Consider the following 21,673-nt stretch of genomic DNA (forward strand, 5'->3'; position numbering starts at 1 on the left):
TGGTATGGTTTTTCTTTAATTAACAAATATAAACACAAAACTCCATCTTTCCTACTCTTTTGAATTATGTGCTCTTTTCCCAAAGAGCCGGGCTAGTCCTACAAACAGATCCCAGCTCCTTCCTCTGCCTGCAGATCCCTGGGCTGCCTGTCAGTCTTCAAGAGATGAAAGACTGCAGCCCAGGCAAGCTGCCCAAATTTGCTGATGGCATCTAATTGTGGCCCGCAGGCTGAGCAAGCAGCACTGATTTTGGTGTTGATTAGGCAATAATTTGAGTTTATTATTTTTTCTTGTGTGCTTTCTTCTCAAAATGACAGATGGCAGAAAAATGCTGTGGATGGTCTTGAAGAGACTGACGGCCACAGAAAATAATTCTCCAACCTCATTTGAACCCCATGCAGGCAGCAGGATAGAGACAGCGTTAGGAAGAAGAGACAAGCCCATCTGCCTTAGCCCTTACCCTGCATGAGCTCCACGTGACAGGGGTCACTTTTTGGGGACACCTAAAGCAAGTGGATGTTGCTGTTGTCTGAATGATGAGCTCCCCCTCGGGCAATGCTGCTCAGGGTGTGTTTTTGGGTCTCCCATTACACAGGGTTTGTGCAGGGCAGTCTCAGCTGTACACACGAGGATACAAAAGATCCCCAGCTAGAAAGAAGCTGAAATCCCCAAACAATACTTGATCTCTAATTGCTGGAACACTGTTGACATGTTCTGGTGCCAACTACGTGGTAGGACCGGTATCCTGCCCTGCCCTAGAGCAGCCCTTAGACACCTCGAACAAGGCAGCACAGAGGAGCATTTTTAAAAAAGGGGAACTTGCTTAGGTGCTACAGCCACCAGCAGCTACATTCTGTGATTACTTAGCAAAAGACTAACTGCAGAGCTGTTCTAACCTATGCCATCACTGAAATGGCAGGGTGTCCAGAAAAGCAGCTTGCAAAGCCCTTGTGCAGACCCCAGAGGCAGCAGTTCTGTCCCACCTGCTGTTCCCAGCTCCTCTCCCCATGTGTGGAGGCCAGGAACAAAGGCTAATGGCTTTTCTGCTGGCCTGATAGTCTCACCTTGCTGCACTGCCTGGCGCTGCCCCTCCTTATCACCCTGCAGATCAGCACTTTGTCACTGCAGTCCCATCAGGGCTGGCATGCTCCACTGACTGTCCATGCTGTGAGAGCCCATTAAAGGACTAGCTTCTCTCCAGGCTCTTTTCAGGGCCAGGCTAACACTGGGAAGGCTGATGGGGCTGTGCCAGCACATGTGTCTGCAGCAGTGCTGGCAGAGCACTTCCTGTGATGGGTTAGACCACTGCTGCATCCACCCTACAGGGTACCAAACTGTGTGGTAGGACACACAGGGCAGGTTTCACCATGCCTCAGCCACAAATATCAAGGTACTTAAATGTCCTGTTGGAAACTTCAGGCTGGTGTGAGCTTGCTCCACCACAGAATTTCACCCATCGTGTCCAGCACCTGTAAGAGCTGCAAGGTTTCCCCAAAAAATCACTGGGATGATGGTGGGGGAGAAGGAACATTTGCCTTTCTGCTTAAGAGATGTAGGACTGGGTCTGGCAGTGGCCAGATCTTAGTTACCTTGGGGAAGGGTTGTACAGTACTGGTCCCAGCTGGGTCTCTCCCAGTTTCTCACTTTTATGAGCACTAAATATATTTGAAAGAGATAGAGACAAAATCTAAAGCACAGAAATCTTTCATTGCCTGGGGGCCTTGGAGCAGTTTCACCCTGGGAAGGAGGGAGTGGGTGCTCCCCAAAATTAGTGGTCAAAGCAGCAACTTTGGGCACATGGGGTGGAGAAGGCACTGGGGAATGAGAACTTGGGGAGTCTTGGAAGCCTTGATGCAGCACAAGGCAGACTCTGGGCATTTCCCAGTATTAAAGGTGACTTGTTGCTTGTGCAGGTCCTTGAGGAATGACCTGAAAGCAAAGCATCTGAGTCAATACAAAACAAAACTTTTTTCAGGCTGGCTCAGCAGAAAGGCAAACAATTTTCCACTGGGGCAGGACAGAGTGGTGGAATGAGGGGAGATTAAACAGTTCACTTAGGTCTGGGCTTTCTCGTCCCTTTTTAGACTCCACCATTAAGTATCCCTTGGAAATAAATGTTGGAAACAGGACAAAATAAAATGATACTATTTTAAGTTAAAAAAAAAATCTTATCCGTATCGAAGTGACAACCAGACGCGAGCCAAATTCACAAATGATTTTTTCTTGTGCTCTCTCCTTCCTCTCAAGAAACAGCATTTACCAGCAAGTAAATGATTGTCCTGAAAGAACCCAAGGACTGTTTCAGAGGGAAGTGTCCTTGTGGAGCAAGCAGAGAGGGCAAATATCTGTGTAAGCAGCACAAGAAGCAGAGGTATGGGCAACTCTGGCTGTCACACTGGGAAACACACCTGGGCTCAGCCAACACCTGTGCTGGGTTTCCCAAGCTGGATAGGCTTCCAGAGCAAACACACTGTAGTGGGCAGGAAAGGAGAAGGAGTTTGAGTAGCTAGAAGCATTCCTGTGTTGGAAGCTGTCAGACTTCACTGGGAAACTCCCCTTTGCCCTGGGTATGTTTCAGGACCCAGGTGGACTGTGATAAGGCAGGTTTTGGTCACACTCTGCTAAGTGTCCTCAGCAGACTGCTGGGGCAGGTGCCAGTGGCTGGACAATGGCAGTGACACGGTGTGGTTGGCTTTTCTTCTGGGCTCAAACAGCAGAGCGATGCCAAGCAGCAAGAGCCAGGCAGGAGAAGGGAGCTCACATCCCCGAGGCTGCAGGCTGCCCTCTGCACTTTTCCAGGGACACCTGCTGCCCTTCTCTTGCTCTTGGTGGCAGGTTACTCCAGCCCAGCCGAGTGGATCAGCTCCTGGTTCTAGCTCATTAAACCCACTTGTGTTCACAGTCACCAGCAGAGCCGAATGGGCAGTTTAGTGTCCACTTGTCTTTGTTGCTCTATAAATACGACTGGCTGCTGGTGACACTGGTTTGGGCTGGGACATTCAAGCTCTGGAGGCGAGGCTGGAGCTCTGGGCTCTGCTCTGTGGGGATTCCTCTGCCTTTATCCAGCAGGTAACCAGGTGCGACCACACCTCACCGCTGACCCCACGGGAAAGATGCGCTTCAAGCCCTGCAGGGAGGGGATGCTCCTGGGCGAGGCAGCTGATGACACCCCAGGGTCTTCATCCTCCACAAGCTGCTGTGCAGGGGACCTGACCCTACACCTTTGCATAGAACCGTTAAGTTTGGAAGAGACCTTTACAATCAAGTCCAACCATCAACATTATCACTGTAACCCCTAAACCACATCACTCAGGCCAGATGCAGATGCCTCTTGGACACCTCCAGGGATGGTGATTCCTCCACTTCCCTGCTCAACCTATTTCAACACCTGACCAACAGAATAGTAAATTATTTTTTTTAAGTATGTAATCTGAATTTGAATCTGGATTTCACCCATGCGGGCCCTGGGCTGTCCCTGCTGTCCCAGGGAGGCTCGGGAGGAGGATGCCGTGTGGCAGGACCCTCGGGCAGGCTGTGTGTGCCGCGGTCCCTGTCCCTGCTGCCGCGGGCGGTACCGGGATGGCGGGTGCCGGTGTGCGGGCAGGCGCGGACCTCTAGCGGCACTCGAGGAGCTGCCGGGTGCAGGGCGGGCAGGGCACCACCGGGTCGGTGTCGCGGCTCAGCCCCGAGTCCCGCCTGGCGCCCGGCGAGCGCCGCCACCGCAGCCCCGCCCTGGTGACGTCACACCACACGCCAAATGACGTCACCAATACGCGCGCCCTGCCGGCTTTAAATTTTAAACCGGTGGCGGAGCCCAATCGGCTCGGTCCTCGCGCTGGCCTCGCCCGCCCCTCTGTCTCTGCTCCCCGCCAATGGGATGGCAGCGCTGGCCGCGCGGCCGGCCAATCAGCAGCGAGCACCCCTCAGGCTGCCGCTCGCCTCCGCCCTCTGGCTCCCCGTTCTCCGCCAATGGGGGAGGGCGGCGCGGACAGTGGGCGTGGCGGGCGCTCCGCGGCAGCCAATGGGAGCCCGCGCTAGCCGAGGGCGCGAGCGGCCGTACTGGGCGGTCGATGGCGGCGGCGGCGGCGTGAGGGGCCCGCGCCATGTCGTGCTCGCACAGCGCCGTGTTCCTGCTGGACACCGCCGGCCCCGCGCGCCGCGAGCGGCTCCAGCGCGGCGCCCTCCGCCTCCTCACCCTCCTGGGCTGCCGCTTCGGCCTCTCCCGCCTGCGCTGGGCCTTCCGCTTCTTCGACTCGCTGGGCGGCCGCGGCGGCGCCTCGCGGGGCGGCGGGTTCCGCCCGCCGGGCCCCCGCGCCTGGGAGCGGTTCGAGGAGGAGCTGGCGGAGCGGCTCGGGGCCCGGGCCCCCGCCGCTCTACCGGGCCCCGCGCCGCGCGCCGCCCTCACGCACAGCGGCCTCAAGGAGACGCTGCTCGACTTCCAGTGGGACCGCCCGGAGATCGCGTCCCCCGCCAAGCCGCCCCGCAGGAGCCGCAGGACGGGGCCGGCCGCCCCAGAGCCCCCGGAGGCGCCGCCCGAGGGCTTCGTGAACGCCGTGTTCCTGTTCTCCCCCTGCCCGCACTCGCGCAGGGAGCTCCGGCAGTTCGTGTCGGGGAACGATGCTCCCTCCTCCCTTGGAGAGCCGCCCACGGCGCAGGAGCTGGCGGAGAAACTCCTGTCCAAGAGTGTCCAGGAGTTGCTCGTGGAACAGAAAATCACGCTGTTCTGGGTGGACACTGCCGACTGGGCTCAGGTAACGAGGTTATACCGCTCAGCTTTCAGCTGTGGGCAAGAGCGGGACATCTGCCACGCTGCTTTCCGGTATAAGTAATCTTTGGGTGGTAGGGAACCGTGCCAGGTTTCAATTACTGCCTCATAATCTACAGCAAGGGACTGAAATCTGGAATGGAGTCATCCACGTGGAGACTGACGTGCATCTACAGTGGAGTAGCTGTACCGCGTTTATTGATGGGATGTCTTGTGCTTTGACTTAGAGGGGTGTTACAGCTGTTCAGAATTGCAGATAAGCAACCTGATAGTGTGTAGCTACCAGATTTAAAAAAAAGCTTGAAAATATTGCTATCTTTTATTTCACTGGGAATAGTATTACTTTGTTAGGTTCCTATGAAGGCTGATAAAACCACTCAGAAAGTATTTAGGGGCTATGGATACATTTCATATGCCAGCTTTTCTGAAAAAGTACGATTTTTATTTGTTGCATGAAAGCTCTGTTACTGCCAACCTTAACTTGAGACCTCTCTGTTATTTTTATTACAGCTGATTGAATGCCCGGATCATGGTGGCTACTGGACCATGTTTGAAGTGATTTGTCAGATGGGAGGCACCATTTTGCCAGCTGAAACCTTGGTGCACTGTTTGAGTCACCCCAGGGAAGATGCTGCTCCTGGCTTCCTGGGAGACTCCAGGTTCCCAGTGCCACAGGCTGTGCCTTGGGCCACACTTCTGCCCCTGGATGCAACTTTGAACTGTTTGTTCTCCAGGCCATCCGTGTATCGATCAGTGTTTCCCCAGCAAGAAGGAACATTGTTTCTCAGCATGCCAGGTAATAATAAAAAAAAAAAAAAAGAAAGAAAAACATAGATGTGCATGGTAGTAACTGATCTCTCATGCAGGGTCCTTGTTGCACTTCCTTTGTGAATAGTGTGTATAGAAGTAACTTCACATATTTAAAAGCCTAGATGTTTTTCTTTTTAAGTTCTGCTCGTGCTCTACTTCTTGATTCTGATTTAGCCTCTTCAGTCTTCCATGCTCCCAGAAGTTTGGATGAAGAGCTCTTTGCTGGTCACACCTTAGAGAGGTGTACTCCCTTTTCTCATACAATTATTCTATTTAGCTAAAATAACACAGATTAAAAGCCCCTTCCAAAGAAAACAGATTAGCTGTAAAGCAGCATGCATGAGGTCAGTTCTGGAGCACACTTACTGTGCAGTATATTCCTTGTTTAATCCTGGAACTAATTTTTTTTTGACATTGAAGTTTTCTCTTCACCTCGATGGAGAAACCTTTTTTACCTGCATTCAGACTTTTATTTTATCCTATGCTTGCACAGAAGGGAAGAAGCTGGAAAGCTGTGCTGTGATCCTGGTACCTCTTGCCATGAGCCAAAGACAACTACGGTGTCCAGTCAGCATCTTCCTGAAAGGAAGCTTGACAGGTTGGAGCTTGGCACAGGCTGGCGACTTCCTCACAGAGAGCTGGATCCTGCAGAGCTCACAGGCTCAGCAGGGAGAATCTAACAGGTCTCTGTTTCATCAGCTGTTGAGGAGTCTGGTGGCTGAAGGACTGCACATGGTAAATTTTCCTCTTTGCCTTAAACTAATACCTGCTCTGAAATGAACTGTGACAAAAGGGGTGGCAGTGTCATGTTGTGAAGACAATAATAGACACTGCACTACAAATTGCTCATTTGAAGCGAAATTCAGAACATTTTTTTGAGATCATGTAACTATAACCTGCTTGAAAGTATCTGTGCTCCTTAGGTCTCTGTATTTCTAGATAAAGTAAACTCTTTATCCTTTTTTTTCTTTTAAAATGCAGATTGCTGAAGTATCTCTTTCTGAAATTTGGTGCCCCTGCACTGCTGTTCTGTCACCACTTTCTGAGGATACTGCGGTTCTGACTGTGCTTGGTCCTGAGAAGACTGCTGGCATTCAAGGATGCAGCCTTGAAGGAGCTGTAGTGGAAGATTCTTCCCAGGACTGTGCTACTCACCTTCCAGAGATTGTGAATAGTGTGTTGAGTAAAATTGACATGTCAGTGGAAGATTCTCTGGCCAGTCTGGGTAGGTGTCAGGAAATGCAAAACTCTCCATCTTGTGATCATCTCTAGATCTGCAGTGGAAAAAAATCTTATTTTCTGCTTGAGGAGTCTCATTTTTGGGACTTGTTCATTGTGTCATCTGTAGCTAAGGCCTTGTGATATGATGCAGAAAGAAATCTGTATGAGTGTGCTGAGGAAGCTGCTTTTACATGTGTGTTTTATGTTAGAGTGAATTTTCTCATCTTCTGATGTATGATGCTATGATTGTATGATTGCAAACCTCTGTCTTAGAGCTTCTGAAGGCTGGGGCCTTCTGCCACTTAGTTCAGCTTCTCTCATTTTTGTGTATGTGTGTATCTGCTTACAGGAGAAGAAACTCCAGTGCCAGAGTGGGTCCAGCGGGAACTGTCCCATACAGGGGGCTGGCATCCTTCAGTGCTGGAGGCATGGTATCCTGCATCCAATGCTTGTGGAGCAAGCTCAGATCTGATGGAGTCATTCAGGTATTTTTCTGAATGTCTCTGCAATAATCAGGGATTTCTGGTTCCTTTTGAGGGAGTATGGCTGTAGCATTGCTTAGAGTTCTAGAATTAAGTGTGTCTTTGTTGCTTTTATTTCTGTACACAGTTACTGGTGGCTTATCTCTTGGTAATTAGACAAAAGAAACTGAAAACAGGATGTTTGGGTATTAGTTTGCATGGATTAAGGCCTTGGTAGTTTCAGGAGTTAAAATGACCTTAAGCTACTTGGGAAATGACAAATTTCAGCTTCTATGGGATGATAAGATCCAGTGCAATGTACTGAAATACCAGTCAGATGTCACTGGTTGTGTTCTCACAGTTGGTGTTTATTTGGAATGAATAAGCTTGCTTCTTCAAAGAGCTGGCTGAGTAAAACAAAAGAGCCTAATGCAGGGTAGTTTGGAAAGCACAAAGCTGCTCATTTAGTTTTGTGCTACAGGTCAGTGCCACATCCATCGTACATTAATATAATACTTGTTTTCCAGCATTTTAAGAGCATTTGGGTTTGAGTTACTAGTGTGTGCTACTTGCACTATATTGCTGCAGAGTGAAATCTAGAAAAACCTTATTTCTGTCCACAGGAAAGAAAGGATATGCCTCCTACTCCCACCTTTTTTGGTAACAATATTGTTCTTTCATATAGGCTCCTGCAGGTTCCTTGTGCTAACAGTAAGGATGATGCAGATCAGTCTGATGTGGAGCTCTCAGAAAGTCTATCTGAGCTGTACCAGAGAAAATTCAGTGAAACCTCTGCTGCAGCTGGACCAGGAAATAACAAAAAAAGGCGTATGTATGCTTCTGGATTATATGTGTGTGTTGTCAATAAAAGATGATGCATGAACTCCAGAGATCTGTACTCTTAGTACATGCTTTAGATTTTTTTTTGTTTTGTTTTAATTTAGGGACAGTCTAATTTACTTAGTATTAGGTTTGTTCTCTAGTAGAATCCAAATTATTGTAATTCAGGGCTGTGCAGTGACTGACTGCACTGTTAAAAGCAACATGCAGAGCTCTGCAGTTTAATTGGCTGTTAAAACAGGGGCTGCTCCAGCCTAGTAAATATTGCAGCCTCAATTTTGTTTTAATTAGAGAACTAAAACACTTTTTTTCTAGAAGAGTTTAATCACTGCATTTCTCTACACTAACTACAGTTGACTTTACCCTAGCCTCATGTATCTGCAAGTTCTACTCTGTCAGCTGTTTCTATTTCTGTGACATAAGATTGCTGCCTATATATAACTTCCAATTAAACCTGTGTAAGTTCTTATGCAGAGCAATATGCACCTGGCTTTTTATTCAGATTAATAACTGCCTATATGTTGATCTCATGTAGAAATGCTAACCTTTTGGGCCATGTTTTCCTCTAGGAGATTACTAAGTTCACAATAGTACAGAATTTAGTGTTGTTCTCTACCTTGGATGGAGTTCCTGCCCCAGTGTGCCTGATGTAGAACTCTTTCTTGTGGCATTGCAGGTGGTGTTCCCCGAACTCCAGTCAGGCAGAAGATGAAGACCATGCCCAGATCCCTGCAGATGCTCAATGTAGCAAGACTGAATGTAAAAGCTCAGAAGTTTCAACCTGATGCTGTGCCACCAGCAGTGAATGAGAAGGTTCCACAGAAGCTTTCAGCAAAAAGATTGGATGAAAAGGTGGAAGGAAAGACAAAAGCACTTAAAATATCAATTGGTGTGTGTTAAGTCCTGTTACCTTTCTGTCCTGATACATCCCATATGAACTCTTGATATCCTGCTATAGGAGTCATAGAGGATTTTTATGGAAGGGAGAGCAAAGGATAATAATGGAGTATTCAGTACCAAGGAGTAGATCAGTGTTGGAGTTTCTGTATCTTCAGCATGGCAGAGCAGAGATTTTCTCCCACCCTTCTGCCATTTAGTTTCTGATTCTTTACATACTAGTGTTACAGCTGCTTCTGGGGTTAGTTTCTTGCCTTGTGTCCATCTGAAAAATGCAATAAGGATTTACTTTTTAAGATTTTTTTAAACAAAAGAAATAGAGGGAAGCACTCATCAAGGTATGACTGGAAATGCAGCCGTATTTGCTAATTAGGCAGAAATAAAGGGCTTTTCTTGACTGCTACAGTAGCCTGAAGGTTTGCTGACCTTGAGCAAACATTACTGATTATAGGATTGATTTAGCTTATAATATGTCCTGGGCCTGGACATGGGACTGCCTCTGTTAGTGTGCTGTGGTATGGATATCATTGCTGGAAGAAATATTATTTCCTCCTCTGTTCCCTGCTTCAGCTGGGATATTTTACCAGTGAGGTGTGGTGAAACATGCGTTTAGTTAATGGAGACCATTTCCTTGCAGACTTCCAAACAGAGGAGGAGCTGCAGTCCCACTTGACTGCAAGCTACCAGAAGGCTGTTGCTGAGGGAATTCCCTCATCTGTGTGTGCCCAGAGTATGATCATGGCCATTAAAAGGTTCTTGAAAATACCAGATGCCAAAGAGAAAGAGGTAGGTAAGAGCATGTGTGGGCAGGGTTGTTAATGATCTTGAAGTTAAGAGTTTTACTATTTTGCGCAACCTTTCCTTCATATTCCCTCAAGTTTTATGTGTTTTATCATGGTCACTGACTGCTTCTATCTGTGAGGACTCAATGGTGAAAAACTGGATGCTTGTAAAATACGGAAAATCCAGTTCAGTTATTACTTTTACAACTTTGCTAAGTTTTGCAAGATGCCTTTTCTTTACACTGACATCCTTACAAATTCTAATTTCAGAGACAGTACTTTAAAAATACATTCTTGCCAACTGTATTTTAAAGAAGGTGCATCTTCTGCTTTTGCATTGCATGGCCAGTACAGGCCTGGCTTTGCCAGGAAAGAGAAAATTCTCAAGGTATTTCTTACAACCTTTAGCACTATTTATAGACTTTCAATAATCTGAAACCAAAACTGGTAAACCTGTGATTAATTTAACAAAACCACTATAAGACAAAAATCCAAAGTGGATCCAGAGTGAAGAAGGCCTGAAGCTGTGAGCATGAGATTTCAAACTCTATTTTGTTCTATGTCATAACTTTGCTACTGAAAGGAGAAGCAATTCCTTTCCTTGAAGGAAAAGGAAAAAAACTCTGAAAGAATAGGTTGGGGGGATAACTTGGGGACAAGGGAGGAATGTGCCCTGCAGACAAAGAACAGTTTGGAAGTTTGTGCTGTCATTGTGTCTGCAGGTGGCCTGTGTGGGAAGAGTCAGAAACCATCTCCTGAAGACCAGCAAAATGCTCAGACAGCAGCATGGCTCAGAGAAGGAGACCAAAGTCAGAGAGTATGAGACACTGTATTTACTTCAACTTCTGAGATACTGTGGAGTTGGTTAGCAGTTTTTAGTGGTGGCTTTTTTGTACAACTGGAAAAGTATTTACATGGGGCAAATATTTCAAGGGGACTGTGGTTGCAGTAAAACCATTTCATTAAATGCAGGTATACCCATGCTGTGTGATAAGCACTGCAGCCTATATCTGGAATGAGGCATCTCCCTTGCCACCAAAATGAAATGCTAACTAAATTTTGCTGTCAAAAGGAACCACTTCCCTTCCCATTGCTTTTTTGAGCACAGCTTTTGCAGTAAATCTGCTGTTGCCCTTGGAAAAAGAGGTGGTGGATAATTACTTGTTTCCTTAGGTGCCGACTTCAGGTATTTTTGCGCCTTGAGTTGTGCCTTCAGTGCCCTTCGCTGCAAAGCAACGCTGAGGAGATGGAGCAGCTGTTAGAAGAGGCAAGTAAAGTATGAACCAGGTTGTGTTTCTGCAGGGCACTAGAAATGCAGACCTGGAACCTGCTTTTCCTTTGATTTTACACTAACACTTTATAGTCCTTACTAAAATATCTACTGCTGCAGCTGTCACACCTTAATCCATTTTGCCACCTGAATTTCTCTTCCAGGTGACAGATATGCTGCGCATTTTATGTCTGACTGAAGACTCAGCCTATCTTACAAAGTTTCTAGAGGAAATACTAGAGTTGTAAGTTATTTAGCATGACTTATGTGTTGCTGGGGACTGTGGTTTGGGTCGAATGTTGTCTGTGAGTAGATAGCAATCAACAGCTTTGATTTATTGCATCTTTGCAATTCTCAGAAATTTAGAGGTGTTCTCTTTATTATGCTTATATTTTGGTTAAAGAAAAAGTAGCTGGTAAGCAAGTAAACTAATTAAAAAACCCATATTATGATAATCAGTTAGTTGTCTCTAAATGGACATGTAAGAGCAAGGATTTAGTTCACACTTTGGGTTTGAAATACCAACAGTTTTGAGGAGGGGTGTATTTCATGTGGTTCTCTCTGATGCTCCAGGTATATGAAGTCTATACCGAAGACCCTTGGAGGTATTTATTATGGTCTGGGTACACAAATACCTCCGAAGCTGGCATCAGTTCTGCCTTCAGACTTCTTCAGTGATGACTCCATGACTCTGGATAGCAAATCTCCAGGCCTTCCTCCCTCTTTATCATCTGTCTTAACTCCCAGCGCTGTTTGCAGTGAGAGTGATCAGCTGGAGGAGCTGCGAACCAGATCTGCCAAAAAGAGAAGGTGCCAATTCCAAACAGGAGACAGCTTTTTGTTTACTATAAAAAATACAGTCTTTATTCTGTATTTGTATCTTTTGCAAAAGTAGGTTTCAGGAGCATCTTCCATGAGAGGAAAAACATATTATGCTGTGCAGTAGCTGATCTATATTGTTAAAGTTAAAAGTGATTTACTGGAGTTCCCTCTCTTGGGGGTTCTGTGTTCATATTAGCAAATTGTGAATGAATTCCAACACCAACCTTAGGAATAGCTTTTTATATTGCAAATCATATCTCAGTGTTGTAGTAACTGAGGTATCAACATAGTTTGCAATTTGAATTTAGGGAAACACTTTCTGTCTCTTGAGTCACACCTAAGTTTAATTGTCAGTAGGTTGACAACTGTGCTTTTGATCTTGTATTAACTTAATTTTTGTGTATTTCCTAAAGGAATAACGTGTTAGCCAGACACAGGAGCATGACAGAAGCACCACAGAACTTGCGTCAAATTGAGATTCCCAAGGTAGCCAAGAACCCTGTCAGAAAGGTAAAGTTCTTCCAGAAGCATTGTCTGTGAGTTGTGATGCTTGACTGCAAACACTTTTGCTCTGTCTTCCCTTAGTAAGTGTGCCATGTACCAGCTGTACAGAGATCAAATAGTTTTGAAGGAGAAATTGAAATAATGTTTGGTTCAGAGCTTACAGTTAATATTGATAGTTAAACGTAACATTGCACTGCTGCTGAGGGTGATTTCTTGTTTGTTTCAGGAGAACTCACGTTCTTACCTTGCCACTGAGAAGTCCCAGCAGATGCCTTTGCTGCAGAAAGAGGCAGTGCAAGGTATATTGACTTCTGACTTGTTCATGGAAAGGTGCATCTTCAGCACATGTTGTCCCTGTAAATTTTACTGAGCCATGATGAAATTATGCTGAGGTATGCCGGAAATCTGAAGGAAGTTTTGCTGAGTTGTGCAAAAACTTTGAGGGGTAAAAATATGCAGTATTCTGTGTACTCATAGTCAGAAAACTTAAATTTTGTGTCCTCAAAAGAAAACCTTGACTCCTGAAATTATTTCCATCTTCTCTCCTGAAAAGAAAATGGGGGCAAGAATGAACTATATCTGAAAGTAGGATGCATCCCCACAAATGCTTCATAAAAATAAATCTCACACGTGTTCTCTGAACCAAGATGTGCTTTGGTTGAAATTTTGTAGTGCACCTAATGTTCCACATGGGACACTGACTGTCTGCTTTTTCTGCTGTGGCATCTTGTTGTAGCTTATTGCTGGAATCCTGCAAACAATACAAATTCAGAAGAGAAGGCTGGGAGGGATTTAGAGGAGGACATGTTCCAGTAGGAGAAAAAACAAATTTTCAAACTTTTTAGCCTCTAAAAAGTTGTCTTTCCATGTTGGTATATGTTCCATCCCTAGTGGCTGACAAAATTACCTTAGTTTTTTTTTTTTTTTAATCTTTCTTCTGCTTTTCCTTGTAATCTGATCTTGTGTTGTTTTTCTTGCCTCACAGAGGTTACAAAGGTAAGGAGGAATCTCTTCAATGAAGAGATAATTTCGCCATCAAAAAGGTCGCTGAAAAAAATGCTTAGAAGCCAGTCAGTGTCTGCTGTGGAAGGCCTAAAATACAAATGCACCAGTGAGGGCAACAAAGGTAGGGAATGACTTGCACATGTAGGATTGTTATGGAAAAGCTTTTATTAAAATTCCTATTTTTGCATTTTCAGTTCTATGAAGCAATTATGGTCTGTTTTTAATAAAAGATAAAAGGAGATCATTGCTGTGGTGTTTGGAGGGTGAATAATGATGGTATTGAAACTGAAACCTGTTTTTACTGAACTCTTTACATCTCAAAGAAAATTAAAGTTAAAAATGCTTGGTTGAAAAAGGATCTGTGAAATAAAGGCAAAGAATGAAATTATCTCTGTAGATTAACTATGTCTGACATGGTACTACTAATAATATTGAGAGAGTGGGAGGGAGGTGTAGACACTGGACTGAAATAATGATAGCTTGTGCTGGGAGACAGCACAGAGATTCTATATTGACTGTCAAGCTTAAGCCTGTACAAAACTGTATTTATTTATTTGTCCCAGTGCTTTGTAACTGTGTGATGTTACAGCTCTTGCATGATTTTTAGATCATCGCAAGTTATTGACCAAGAGAGTTGCAGAAACACCAATACATAAGCAGGTGTCCAGGAGACTCCTACACAAGCAGATCAAAGGCCGGTGAGTTCTTTCTGAATTTCTTCAGTAAGTATTGGCTATCCAATTAATGGATGCCTAATTAATGCCTGTGAGCAGAATTACTGGGTATCGTTGTGGGTAAGAAGATCTTCACTTAAGGCAGTAAGAGAACCAGTGGAGGCTAAATGCCATTGCTTAAGTGGAGGGAAATACTGCTTGCTTCATCACATAAGTCAAGCTACTTTAATTCCTGCAGCTAATATCTGTTTAGGTTCAGATGCTCATTCAAGGGCTTCTGAAGAAAAGGCTCCTTCTGTATTTTGTGGACTCCAGGCTGAATTGTAGCATTTTCTTTCATGTAGAACTGTTACCTGTACATCTGGGGAACTACCTCTACTTAATTACATGTCAATAGGAGGCAAAGTGCTCACTAATTGCTCTCTTAGAGTAGCCACAAAGCAAAATATTGGTGTAGAATAGAACACTGCTTTTCAGTCTCTGTGGCAGGTTCTGTTCCTGTAAATGTGCTCAGTATGCTAAGCCCAGAATGTTTGTTGTTTTTGAAGGTCTTCTGATCCAGGTTGTGATACTGGTATTGTAGAAGAGTCTCCAGAGAAGGCTGTATATGGTAAGCACTGATTTTTTCATTAAAGGTGGTTTGGCTGTGTTGTAGTTTGTAAGATGAGTGTGCTTTGATTTGGCTAATTCATGAGAAGTCAGTCCAAAAGTGCTGTACTGTTCTGTTCTGACAGAACCACTTGCTGCTCACTGCTTTAACTGCTCTGTACAGTAGAAGTTAAGAAAGACAGGTAGATAGTCTTTTAAATGAAATAATGTGAAGGGTGAACAAGATTCTGTGCTGCTGTAATTACTGTCAAACCAGCACATGCTTATTTTTAATGTAACTTTGCCATGTTGTACTGTGACCCTGCTCTGATTTCTGCTGTAACAGACAGACACACCTGGCTCTGGGATGTGCTCTCTTATGCTGGTTACTGCTGTTCCTTTTCCTCAGAAGGGAAAAAAAAAACAACCCAGCATATCTGGGCAAGCAGGAAAGTGAATTGCTAGGGAAAAGAGATGAGCATTAACCCATCTTTTAATTTGGATGTAACTTGAATTGAACATGGCTTTTTCCAGCTTTCCTTTCCATATAATAGCTAAAGAGGATTAAGAGTAATCATGAGATAGAGGAGGAGCATCATACTTTAGAAGGAGATTTGTATGCATAAATATTCCAAATCCTCAAGAAAACAGAACCTTTTCTTCACTGCTTGCCTTCCTGGGTGAGATGGGTATCTATAGAGAAGTTATTTCTGAGACTGTGTTCCTTGCAGCTGTGAACTGTTCCTGACCTTGTGCCCATTGCTGATGGGGAAAGAAAGCTCAATCTCCATTGTCTTTCCTTGCCTTTTCAGAAGCAGGTTTGAGAAGAAGCCCACGCATCAAACAGCTGTCTTTGAACAGGACCAGCTCTGGTGCTTTCTATTCTACACAGCCCAGCTCAAAAAATTCACAGCACCTCCACCAGGGGCAAGAAAAGGAGAGCTGTAAACTGCAGGATGTAGAAGGTACTACTGAGTGGGATTTGAGCAGACTGATACTGCTGATCTGAAAAGCTGGTATGGATAGCTCTGAGTTTGATTTGATTTGGCTCTACAAGAGACTGTAAGAAGCTAAGAGCTGTTATGTAATATCTTCTGTAGACAGAAATTCATCCTCAGTAATTATTTTTTAATTGGTAATCTGAATTTTGAGGAGGGTAAGGCAGCTATTTCTATGATGAATTTTCTGCCAACTTAACACACCAGTCAGGCCCATCTAACAGAATACCACTGATTGTTAGTCAGCATTCCTTAAATGCAGTGAAATCCTTGTAAAATATGGGACAGAAATCCTATAGCTTACTTTCAATCTACTCTCTGGCAGCATAAAGCAATGACTGATGGGATCTTCTTTACAGGCTTTCTCAGTAGGATTATCAGCTAAAAATGGTGACACTTAGTTCTTTATATTCCACTTATTAGAATCCTTAGTCATGAACCAGAACTATCTAAAGCTACAAGCTATAAATAGAATAAGAGGCTGAGGTATTTTCTATCTTTTTTACCATTGGAGCACTCTTTCTACAGATGGATATTAATTTCATAATGGGAAATAACAATAATTCTGGTGAAGCTTTAACACTTGGTTAGAAAAAAGTATGCCAGAGATATGAGCTTTTTACACTACTTTTCCACACATCTGACATGATTCAGACAATTGTAGCACGCTTGTGTTAGTAAAATTGTACTGTTCCATTTTATAGGCCTTAAGCAGCATTCAGAGAACCCCCCTGTCCAGACTCCCAAGAGGTTTTTCTTTGGTGCAGTCATTGACATGTGTAGTTCTGCAGTGAAGCATTCACCTGGGAGGAGGAGAACAAGAAAGGATTCCTTACACTTAGAGGAGCTTCCCTCATGTCAGGTAGAAACAGTTACCTCCCTTTCTCTTTTATCCCATCCTCATTTTCTCCTCCATTCATCAGCGTCTTAAATTTAGTGTTCATTAAGTCTCATCCAATGGGTTTTTTATGTTTCAAATCTTGGGAAGTACCTATGAAAATGGATAGATAATACTTCTAACTGTATTATTTTTCCACTGCAGACTCCTAGAAAAGCACCTCATAAATTTGCCCAGAAGCCACTAAATTCTGCCAGTAAGCACCTGAGGAGATCACCTCGCATTGTCCACAGGACACCACAGAAGCTGGAGAAGACACCTGGCAAAAGTCCAACAGCTAAGCAGACTGTAGCTAAATGCTTGGGAAGATACTTTTCTCATCCTGCACAAAAGGTCAAGTCTCCATCTGCACCAACTGCCAGCAAGGGGGTTCACTTACTGCATGTAACTCCTGAGGACTGTGGTGCAGCAACACTTTCCCCTCCTTGTAAAGAGCCTGGCTTGCAAACACCAAACCGTGAAGGGTTTGCAGGGCTCAGTTTCTCTGTCTTGCCTCCAAGAGATTCAAATCCAACTGCTTCTTCTTCCCCCTCTGCCATCCAAGGAAGGTGTGTTACAGAACGTCAGACTCCAAGGCGTTCCTTGAGACACCTCTCAAAATTAGCCTCTCCAGTTAGTGCTCGGAGGCAGATCCTCACAGAGGAAATTCAGCTGCAGTCAGATCAGTTACCTGGAGCACCTGAAAGGACACCCAGGAAACTTGAAGATCCAGGTTTAAAGTTATGTACAAGCCCACTGAGTACAGAAATACCTCAACTTGCTGTGAGGCCAGAGCCTCTCTGCAGTTCTCCACTCTGTGAAAGTTCCACAAACACTGTGACAAGCTGCTCTGCTTCCCAAACGCAGACTGGGGAGTCTGACTGGGAACCTGGTGCATCTAAACCAGCTTCTCAAAAGATTCCAGGTATTACTGGCACTTCACTGAAGCCCCTGCTTCACACATCCAAGCGGGTCAAATGTGAACCAGGTTCTAGAGGAGAGAGCCTCACATGTGCAACACTTACAGAAAATGAGGACAGTTGTCATGATAGTGGTGGTAACTGTTCTGTAGAAATCCTTCAGCTTCATCAGTCCCAAGTTACTGAAAATACTTCTGTATTGGAGAAAAATAAACAGATGGATAGAGTGTCTCAAAAGTCTCCTTCAAGGGAGGACTTGGAAAACTTGGAAAACCATTTGTCTCCAAAGCCTTTTGCTGGAGGGCAGGAAGATGAACAGAATGCTGAGAGAGACTGTGAGCCATCAGTTAAGGAGGAGAACTGCAGTGCAAACACCTGTGAGTCCTTCCTAAGTGATTTGCAAACAGCTAGTGATGACTTGGAACCAAGAACTGTGCTGAGGGAAGAATACATGGGACTGAAAGCTCCAAATCTCAGGAAACGCTCCAGATTTGCCCTGAAAGGTTCTCCCCCCATGCAGAAGTCTCCTCCGGCCTATTCCCTGCGCTGCACTGCAGACAGGAGGCAGCGGGAGGCTGCGGCTCGCATGGCACAGCCCCCGGCCCCTGCCAAGGGCTCCACTCCTGAAAGTCACTGCAAACTTCCTTCTGCCAGCTCGCCGACCTACGAAGTGGAGATGGAAATGCAAGCTTCAGGCCTGCCCAAGCTTCGCATTAAGAAAATTGGCTCCTGCTCATCGTTGGAAGTTCAGCCTGAAGCAAGTGCCAGCAAACTCAGGGGAGGAGAAAGTCCCTTCAGTGATTTTGCTATGACCTGGTGCAGCAAGCACCCAGGAAAACTGGCAGCTGCCTGTGTTTCTCCATCCTGCTGCCGTTCTTTCCATAGTACACCTGGGAAAGGTGCAGGACAGACCTTCATATGCCAGTCATACACCCCAACAAGCTGTGCCTCTACTGTCACCTCCCCATTCTCATTGGAAACAGGAGTCCTCCAGACACCTTCTCCAAAGCAGAAGGGGAAGACTACTCCTGATGCCATCAATGACTGGCCTCGCAGGAAGAGAGCAGCAGGCAGCACTGCTAATGTGAGCTGTGCTCAGAGCGAGAAGAGTGCTGATGAATGGGCACGGCTGTCAGCAGGCAGAGAGAGAAGGATGAGGATCTCAGAACACTGCAGCAGCAAAGTAACAAATACTCTTGGGGAATTTGAACTGGAAGGGATTTGCAGGCTCCAGGATCAGGCATCTCCTGGTGACTCTGAACCAAGGGCTGATGAGGACTCTGCCATGGGAACTTTTGGCTTGAAATCTCGGAAGCGGGGCTTTACTTACCTATCACCAGAAAAGGAGGAGAATCACAGTGCCAAGAGATCATGTGCTGATAGAGGCAGCTTGGATCTTACTGACTTCTCCACAGATGAAGGCAACAGAAGTAAATCAAGGACAGACTCTGTACTTCCTGAGAAACAAGGAGTGTGTGCTCTCAAAACACTGGAGCAGCACAGTTGTCTAGGGGATGATGATGTCTTCCTTTTGTCAGGTAATTAAATGGCATGAAAGACACTCAATTGAAATTCAGATGTGGTTAAAAATGGAGGTTAGACTAAAACAAGAACACCATTGTTTTATGTGTAATTATCTGAGGGAGAGTGAGGTGAAAGGGGAGTGGCTTGTAGGTGACATGGAAGATAATTATGTGGAGAGGCACACTGGATATGAGGGTATTAATGATTGAAGAGAGAGTAGAGAAATATGAAAAAGCAGGAGGCTGGAGGAACCAAAAGCAAAATTTGAGAACTTGAGGAGAGAGGATGCCAGTTGCATCCAGCTGGTGATTTGTTCAGGTTTGTGTTGATGCCACTGGCTGTTTCTGCCCAGCATCCAGCTCTAAAGCAAAAGATCTTAAGTGTAAAGCTTGGTTGCTTCAGTGCTTGAGACTGGAGTCTTGGTGGGGTTAGTTCTATGGATGTTGGTGCTTATTAGTGCTCCAGTTGTCTCTGCCTGTGGTGGCCCCTTGAAAGTGCTGCCAGGAATGATTCCCTTGCTAGCAATAATATATCAGTGGATAAATAGGTCTGAGCTGCCTCTTTGCTTTTGCTGTGAGTACAGAGGCTTCAGCTAACCTTGATGAAACAGGCTGTTCAGCTCTGTACACATGGCCTTGTGAATTTCAAGTACTTAATCCAGCATTGTTGTAGAAATTACAGGGAACTCTGTCAGGTGTTGTTCTGTAGTCATTGCACTAAGCTTTGGTGTCTGTTTTCTCTTGCAAGGAAATATTTGTATAGAGACAGTGTCTTACTCAGCATTATCACAGAAAAAAGGCCAAATCTTGAAGCAACATTAATCCATATTCAGGACATGAAGTAATAGCAGTGCTTAGCCTTAAGATGGTCCTGTAAGCGACTTTCTGTACCTACAGACCTTGTGCTTATATTTCCAGATCATTGTGGTTGTAACAGTTTTCTGCCAGGAAATGTGAATTACCTGTGTTTAATACAAGTGAAGTGATTTTCTGCTAAACCAGCTAAGAAAATTAAATGTGCTAAGAGCTGACTCCACACTGCCATTTACCTTTCTCAAATGCTAAAACATTACTGTGACAGCCTAGAGCTTGTTTCAGATAAAGCATCACTTACACTGATGTCAGTTTTGAGGTAGCATAAAGGCTGTGTGTGAGGTTTAACATTTGAGTTGTTGAATGGTTTTGCTGCAGCATCTCCCTGTGCTTCTCCAGGCTCCACTCCACCCCTGAAGAGTGGACTTTCTGCCAGCAGCCTTGTAGCCCTGACCCAGTCTCCACTGCTGTCCCCACCGCCAGCTCGAAGGAAGCATGGTCAAGGTAAGCACAGAGGAATAAGAACAAAATCATGCTGTGCTGGGGGTTGGGCTTTGGGCAGAAAACCTGTAACTGTATCTGCCACTGCTGTGTTCAGTGTCTCAATCTCACATGCTTTCAAGAAACTTGGCATGAACTGGGAAGTTTGGGGGGAAAGGTAGCAGTGAAGAGAGAGCAGCTACATGGGAAGTGCAACTTCCAGTTCTCATTGTCTCCATTTGGTATTTGGCTTCTTGGAATCATCAGTGAATCCTGATGAACTGTTGCTTTCATATATTCTTTCTGTTGTTTTAGAAGAGGAATCTGATGCTGTCCAAATTACTGCTGGCCAGGAGCTGTCTCCATTCCACATCATGGCTTCCAGGAGGCGTCGCCTTAGCAGGAGTTACTCACGGAAAAAGCTGCTCAGCTGAAGTTTGGAGCCAGACCTGCATGGGAAACTTTGCATTATTCCAGCTGTACAGCACACCTTTTAACAAAGACTGGAGTTGGGTGCTGGACTGGAACTGCCTTGTGTTGGTAGGAGACTGAATGCAAGCACGTGGCAATAGAAATAAGGACCACTCAAAAATTTATGGTTTCTTCCATCCATTCAAAACTTAGCATGGTCTTCCTGCTAATGGAAGCTTGGAGTGAGTTCTGCAGTGAAGGTCCAATTCTCCCAGGTCAGGAGGGAGAATTGTCACTTTTCTACAGCTTTCTTGCAAAATAAACTGATATGAATTTCATTGTGTCCTTTAATCCAAAATCTGTCTTTGGCTAAAGGATGGGGGCTGCAGGAAGGAGGATGCTGGAGGCGAATGGGTACAGAACAAGCTTGTGCTCCTGCTGTGTCTTGTCCTGATACTAAATGGATCCCTCTGTTAATTGCATCCAGTTTGCCACAGCTTAGTGGGAAAATAACAAGCGGATTAATTAATTAGCCAAATGCCAAGAGTACAGAAAAGGGGAAAGATAATTTAACTGGGAACATCTTTGTAGTTCATGAATGGCTTGGTGTATCCGCTCCTGGCTACTGCTGGATAAGCAGATGCTGATGGAATGACTTCATTGTCCTTTTCTGCAAACTTGCAGTAAGCCAGAGAGAATTGGCTGGGGAAGTGTCCTTGAGAAGTGAAACTTGGATGGAATAACTGAAGATGAGTTTCAAGAGTACTCCTAACCAAACTGAGTCATGGATTGAATAGTGATTTAGTTTTGTGTTCTAACCCCATGAGGAGAGCAGGATCTGTGGTTCAGTGCCTGAGATGTAGCCTACAAGGGGCTAAAATAGTGCATAATATTGGAAGGGCTGAATTTTTTCCCTTGGGATAGTGATCTCTTTGTGCATATCAGGATCTTGGGGAAGTCACCCCACTGTGTCTAGTGACTGCACAGGAAGTGGAGAGCTATGGTGTGAGGT

General features: G+C 45.2%; 1 protein-coding gene across 1 annotated transcript; it reads left to right on the plus strand.

Annotated features, from left to right (window-relative positions):
* Positions 1 to 4,044: 4,044 nt before the first annotated feature.
* On the plus strand, positions 4,045 to 20,997 carry TICRR (TOPBP1 interacting checkpoint and replication regulator). Its single transcript, XM_079317837.1, has 22 exons — positions 4,045 to 4,751; positions 5,276 to 5,561; positions 6,069 to 6,310; positions 6,557 to 6,800; positions 7,146 to 7,281; positions 7,943 to 8,085; positions 8,774 to 8,986; positions 9,632 to 9,780; positions 10,499 to 10,593; positions 10,950 to 11,043; positions 11,211 to 11,290; positions 11,620 to 11,856; positions 12,282 to 12,378; positions 12,599 to 12,671; positions 13,358 to 13,498; positions 13,985 to 14,075; positions 14,600 to 14,661; positions 15,452 to 15,604; positions 16,342 to 16,499; positions 16,680 to 18,972; positions 20,170 to 20,274; positions 20,566 to 20,997. The coding sequence occupies exons 1-22, from the start codon at positions 4,104 to 4,106 to the stop codon at positions 20,682 to 20,684; spliced, it is 5,859 nt and encodes a 1,952-aa protein (XP_079173963.1). The 5' UTR covers positions 4,045 to 4,103; the 3' UTR covers positions 20,685 to 20,997.
* The last annotated feature ends 676 nt before the right edge of the window (positions 20,998 to 21,673 follow it).

Source organism: Erithacus rubecula (genome assembly GCF_903797595.1).
Source record: "Erithacus rubecula genome assembly, chromosome: 14".
NCBI lineage: Eukaryota > Metazoa > Chordata > Aves > Passeriformes > Muscicapidae > Erithacus > Erithacus rubecula.

What these genes read in the sequence shown, in the direction of transcription:
- TICRR (XM_079317837.1), top strand. Translation starts at nt 4,104, where the DNA reads ATGTCGTGCTCGCACAGCGCCGTGTTCCTGCTGGACACCGCCGGCCCC. An exon ending in ATTGTTTCTCAGCATGCCAG is followed by an intron (nt 5,562 to 6,068) that starts GTAATAATAAAA and finishes ATGCTTGCACAG; the next exon opens with AAGGGAAGAAGCTGGAAAGC. An exon ending in AGCACTTAAAATATCAATTG is followed by an intron (nt 8,987 to 9,631) that starts GTGTGTGTTAAG and finishes ATTTCCTTGCAG; the next exon opens with ACTTCCAAACAGAGGAGGAG.